General features: G+C 47.4%; 1 protein-coding gene across 1 annotated transcript in view; it reads right to left on the reverse strand.

The window, feature by feature from the left end:
- The window catches only part of SCUBE1 (signal peptide, CUB domain and EGF like domain containing 1), a 193,101-nt gene extending 187,348 nt beyond the window's left edge, over positions 1 to 5,753 (reverse strand). The window contains exons 1-2 of the mRNA XM_021535496.3: positions 5,543 to 5,753; positions 2,767 to 2,889 (exon numbers count right to left, since the gene is read on the reverse strand). Of these exons, the coding sequence (XP_021391171.2) occupies positions 2,767 to 2,889; positions 5,543 to 5,630 (211 nt within the window). The 5' untranslated portion in view covers positions 5,631 to 5,753. The remainder of the gene's footprint in view (positions 1 to 2,766; positions 2,890 to 5,542) is intronic.
- Positions 5,754 to 6,432: the final 679 nt, after the last annotated feature.

Here is a 6,432-nt window from a genome sequence, read left to right on the forward strand (position 1 = left end):
CTCTGGAGAAACCCAAGCCAAAAGACATTTTGAGAGAAAATCAAAGTTCAGAAAGAAATTCCCTACTGAAGAAACTTAACAGACTGTGAGGAAAATATTTCATTTCCATTTAATTACTGCTAGAGTTCTCCACATGTCCTTAAAGGAATATTTGTGTCGTATGTATTTCTCCCCACCCATCAGCTCACAGCAGCAAACCCTGAGCAAAGTGGCTGGGCTCCACATTTACTGCATTGGCCTAAGGATCCCATTGTTTAGAAAAACTATAAATAAATACACAAGATTAGACAAATACATATTGGTATACTGGACACATTTGTACAAATATATGCTCCTCAGAATCATCCAAAAAATGTTACTTCCCATACTCTCTCCATTGCTCTAGAATGGATTTTCAGTGAACAAAAGCAATATTTAAGACTACCATTTAAAATAAACAAACATGCACATTTCTAAATTAATTGCAATGCCTCAATACAACCTAAACTGGCAGCTCACTAAAATTTATCAGAATGAATTTGACAGCATAATGTCTTTAAGCTCACTGTACTGTATGAATGACAATTGTACTACTTTAGTAAAACCTGGTTGTATGAGATAGCCTGGGCTATAAGTGAGTTAGTTATGATATAATCAATGCTTTCCACACATGAAGCAACACTAGTTGCTACAAACTTAGCTAAAGAGGCTCATTATCTGTACAAAATATTTTTCTCATAGACAACTAGTTTCACTGATCAAAAGGCTTATTTTGAAAAGCCCAGTTATAAAGACTGGGCCTTGAAATGAAGACAAGAATTATTTAATGATCCAGTTTTGGTTTTAGCACAACAAAAACGATCCAGTGGATTTCATCTTTGTTAATAGTCAGTTTTATCTTATAAGGTAACTTCTAACAGCTGAGGGTGTCTTGTGACAGAATACTAAATACCAATCAATTAAGCTAGTCTGTTTATTTCCATAGGTTTTGAATACTAAAACTCAAGATGCAAAATAAACCCACTCTCCATGTACAGCAGGCCCGAGGCAGATCTTAGACCTGCCCTGCCACTGATCCTTTCTGAAGCTTCCTGCTTCTACCAAAATTTGCTATCAATTACCAATTTAAGAACGGAACCAATGTAAAATCTTTACAACTGTTGACATAATATTGTAGAAAAAAAAAGTTATATATCATGCACAGTAACACCAGCTTGCATTACCTGACTAATGCTGAACATACAAGCAGTTTTGCAGTCTACCCCAGTTTACTTATCAGGCTTGTCAGACACTAAATTCTATTAGATATGAGTTTGATATCAGACACAGATGTTCCATTATTCTGTACATCATTACAAGGATCACTCTTGCTTTTTACTACTTACTGAGTTTGGGATTTTTGGGGTTTTTTAACTGAGCCAAGGCGAGTCAGGCAGAGATATATGTGTATTAGACAAGCAAGAATATAAGCCACATCTACCACTAAACAGAGCTCAACAACTAAAATACGAATAGTTAAAACATAAGGAATTTTTTAATATAGAAAACCAATACAAGAAGTGCTAATGCTGGGAATGCTGTAACCTCCACAGCTGTGGACTCAAGTACATTATCTCAGAGCTCTTTCCCTGGAAGGGATGAATAAAGGAAGAACTGGTGCAAATGATTATCCTGTTTGCAAGACAGAAAATGCAGCTTCCAGAGGAACAGCAGCTCACAGATGCTAGAGCACCAAAAGGTGGACAATCAAAATTTGTCTCCGTCAATTTAAGCCCACAACAGAAAAATATGACAGCCACAAAATGCTTTTGGAGGGCATTTGAACAAACATTTTGGAGGTCCATGGAAAATAATACATGGTTTCAAGTTTTTGTAGACCAAATTACTTCCTAGGTCTTCAATCTTTTCAATGGACTGGCTATAGACATTTTTTTAAAAGCTGCATTCTGCTGTGGAATGAGAGAGACTTGGAAGGAAAATATTATACCTACTAAGTACCTACAAGTAGGAAAAAGTAACAATCTTGCATCTTTTATTTGTAAGGCATTCTGCTGCGATTGCAATATTTGTCCTTTTCACTAGAGAATCTCTCCACTGAGATTCAATAGACAAGATGAAGTGCATAAAATCCAAACTATGAGTGCCCATAGAGCCTAATAAAACCTGCTAGGTCTTTTTCAATCACAAGACTGATGTGAGGACATGGAGAAGTAAAGTAAGTTTTTTCAAGCACAACAATCTGAAATGCTTCCTTTTAAAATAATGTTCCAAGGACTAGAAATACACCATCATGACACATGTAGAGTATCAAAGAGAATCCAGCATCGTGTCTGAGCAGGTACAGAAAAATACCTTCTGTAACTTGTCTGGGGAAAACCATTCTGAGTCCTTTCCATCCACTCTTTGCTGGGGAGCTGGCCAGGGGCCATCCCATCCCATCCCATCCCATGGCCGGGACACAACCGTGTGTTTGGCATAAGCCCCAGGGGCAGCAGGCCCACCAGTGCCCAGGAGGAGCTGGTGCTAGCAGACAACGCCATCCCCTCACATCCCCTTTTTTGATTTTATTCTTAAAAACAGGCTGGCGGGCACCACGATTGCGGTGCCGGACAATTAGCAAAAGCAGCAGGGGGATGCTTGCCAATAAACACCCAGATTTGAGGTTAAGCAGCTGTAAATCTGCATTAATCGTTTCAGGAATTCAGCTATTTACAAAAGCTTTCAAAGAGCAAACAAATCAAAGAAGGGAGGGGAGAAGAGACAGGAGAGGAGCCGATCTATCCTTACCTTCACACTGCTTCCCTTCCCCTTTGTAGCCCGGCTTGCAGATGCATTTGTAGGATTTTGGTGTGTTTTGACAAATTGCGTCGATGTGACAGTCATCCGTAGCTTCTGCGCACTCGTCAACATCTGGAAGCACAGAAGGAACCCCAAGGGGACAGATAAGATGGGAGACCTGAGCCACAAAACACCAAGGATAGATATTCCCCTTGAAGCTCTTTGCCTGCCTGCCTTCCCAGTGCCATGCTGGAAATGAGAACATCTGAGGATAAATAACTAAACCAGAGAACGTGATATTCTCCTCAAGTCACTTATAAGCACTGCTCCACAGAACTGGAGGGACTCGGTCTCACATTTCTGCACTATGAATGAAATACTTAGGCACTAGAAATTAGCTTCTGCTGTTTAAGTCTGGTACTGGAGACCCATATCTTAGTAAAACAAGAGAATGCTTAAATTACATATAAGAGGAGAGAAAAATACCACTTGCATGTTCTAGCACAGAGATTTTCTTAATTTATAAAGATAGACCCTAGTTTAAATAAACTGTGCTGGTGGGGGAACGGGAAAAAGAAATATTTGAACAGCAAAACCACATTAATACTTTTTACTGAGAAGCAAAAAAATAAATAAATGGAAGACCATATGAAACTCGGTAAGGTAGAGTGGAGGAAAGCAACCTGCAATAACATCATCTGCTTGGACTAACATTTAGGGGGAAAAAGGTGCCAGCAGGGTGGGGACGCCTGACTCTGAAAAGGGGGACCCAGACGGCTTTTCTTGTTTTCAGAGTAGGAAGCCTTTACAAACATTTCAGTGACGGGCATTCGTTCTCTCTCCCAGACTTCAAGAGGATGGGGAGGGAGGAGGATGAGACAGAGTCGAGATCTGGTAGTCGTGGGAATGTTAATGAAGTGAACACGGGGAGGGGGGAGGGAAAACCTATCTCCGACCTATTCAGGGGTGGGGTGCGCTGGGAACGTGGGAACACTCGCAGCCCTAAGGTGCCCCGCAGTGCCACAGCCGCTCCCCGGGCACAGCGGCACCGCAGCTCCCGCACCGCGGGGTCAATCCCGCAGCTCCCGGGGGCTCCTCCGCCCCACGCCGCAGCCGCACCTGGGGCTCCCGGGAGGACACGGGCAGGCAGCCGGAGCACAGAGCACAGCTTTAGGGGCAGGAACAGCGAGGAGACGGGGGTGCTGCGGAGGGAGGCAGGCGGGCATCCAGCGAGAGGCATGTGCGCTTGGTTTCGTGCCAATTAGATTAACACATCCCCAAAAAGGTGCACTAAAGTGAAAACGGTTTTGTTGTCAGCTTGAAATCCTAACGCTAATTGTTTCAGAAGTGCTCACTCAGCCATCTCCAGTGATAACACATGGATCCTTCAAAGTCACCGGGAACAGGAGGGGGCTATTTAGAGAGGGGAGAATAAGCAGACATTGTAGCATGGCACACAGAAGAGAACTTCTCTGAGAGGTGCAGACCGGGGCACCTCTGGAATCCCAGACACAGCATTGCCCAGACTCTGTATTGTTATTGTTCTAGAGGTTTTTTGTTTGTTTGTTTTTATTTTTTAAGTTTTTTTTTTGTTTTTTTTTTTTTTTTTTTTTTGTTTTTTTTTTTTTTTTTAAGAAAGAGGGGAACAGAACACCGAGCGTCGTAATTCTCCGGACTAAGGCAAAGCTGCTGTAATCTGTTGCCTTCTTTCTTGTCCATTCGTTTATTTTTACCGCTGAGCCAATTCAGATCTAGCTATGATTTACGTAAATTAGCTTAGGTGTTACCCAGATCAGGCACAGATTCAGTCAAGCACAAAGAGAAAAGAAGTTTTTGGGGTGTTTTCTCCGCGTTTGTTTTTTTTTTTAATGCTTTGGTTCATACTTTTGAGTTATTAAACCAGCACCCATCTCCCATCAAAAACAGCAAAAGTGACAGCTGGACTCTTTATAATGCCGTCAAAAATTCAAACTGCATTGAGCCAAGGGGGACATTTCACAGCAACCAGAGGATGCCTGGGAGTCAGGCGTGAATGCCAATGAGTCAAATGAAAGGGCAAAAAAAAGTATGAGCCCCAGCTCTGCTCCACATCTCACATTGCATTACTGGGACTTAAAGAACTTCTAGGCTGACTTCGTTCATTTTGTTACATTTAAACTCCTCTGTCAGAGGAACAGGGATTTTTTTTTCCACACCCTCCCCCTCTCCCTCCCCCCCCCCACGCCTGCCCCTGCTCGTACTTCACCTTAAAAGATTTCTCCTCGCACAACTTCAAAACCTGCATACATTTCTTTGAAAAATCACTTCGGGCTTGCAACATTCCAAAGCAGAGAGGACTGGGGGGTATTCGATTTTTGGTTCGTTTTTTTTTTAAACACCAAAGCAAAGACAAAGTACAGAGCTATTAAACTGATACACTGTTAAAAACACCGGGTCCTTGGGTTAATGCGCAGACAAGGAAAACCTGTGAAGATAACCCAGCCAACGCTTGCTCTGCGGAGTCTCCACGGCTCAGCACGGGTTTATCTCGTAGGCACTCAAGGAAAGTAACTTTTCTTCCCCATCTCTCCCTGCAGAAATCCCTCGGCTCCGGCTGTGTCAAACGCGAGAGAAAACGCCGCCCCACCGCAACTTCCAAACCCCTCGGCGCTACGAGCAGCGACCTCCCCCTGAACACCTTACAGCGGGCAGAGGAGAGCGGACAGACGCGGTCCCCCCGGGGCCGCGGCTCCGCGCCGCCCGCGCCTGGGGAAGGCAGCCCGGCGGCGGAGCCCCCTCTTCTTACCTGCGCCCCCGCTGCCTCCCGCCAACCTGCCGGCCCAGGCGAGAGCGAAAAGCAAACAGCAGCGCCGCGAAAAGCAAACAGTGCCCATGATAATGATGCGATCCCCGGTGCCTGTCTGCGATAAGGGACGCGCTCGGGGCCGGCCGCGCGGAGCCGCCGGCGCTGACGCCCTGACAGCGCCCCGCTGATTCGCCGGGGCTCCCGCGGCGGGGGCGGTGCCGGGGCGGGCCGGGGGCAGAGCCGCCCCCGCCGCTGCCCCGCCGCCCCGGGAGGGGGTCCGTGCCCCGGGCGGTGCCGGCTGGCGGGGCGTGCGGCGCTGCCCGGCTCGCTGCCGCTGCCGCCCCGACAGGTTGGGCAGGCAGGGACCCGGCAGGGACCCCGCAGCATCGCCACCCTCCGCGCTCCGCCCTCCCGCGGCTGGGGCCGGCGCTGCGGGCGCCGCCGGGGGATGGACGGACAGACAGACAGACGGACAGACAGACGGACGGACGGACGGACGGAGGGGCACCCCCACGCCGCGGCGGTGAGGGCAGACAGGCCGGCGGACACTGCCCATCTCCTTGGCAACCGCGGCCAGGGATCCTTCCCCCGGTCTCGGGTTCAGGCTAAAAGACAACTTTCTCTCCCCCCCGCCTCCCCGCCTACGTCTTAGCTTCGGCTAACTTCATCACCAGCTGCTGGCTTCCTCCAGCGTTTTAAGGGCTTTGATGCGGAGGCCAGTGCGCCTTTCCAGCCCGAGGTTTGCTCCTCCAAGCCCTTCACTCGGGCCAAGCACGGCTCCGCAAGGGATCCCTGCGGCCCTGGCCCGGCCCGGGAGATGCTCTCCCCGAAATCATCTCCGCTGCAGGCGGATATGTGAGTGTCATTGTCACCACCACCTTGGAGGCGAA

The sequence above is a fragment of the Lonchura striata genome, chromosome 5 (assembly GCF_046129695.1).
Source record: "Lonchura striata isolate bLonStr1 chromosome 5, bLonStr1.mat, whole genome shotgun sequence".
Classification (NCBI taxonomy): domain Eukaryota; kingdom Metazoa; phylum Chordata; class Aves; order Passeriformes; family Estrildidae; genus Lonchura; species Lonchura striata.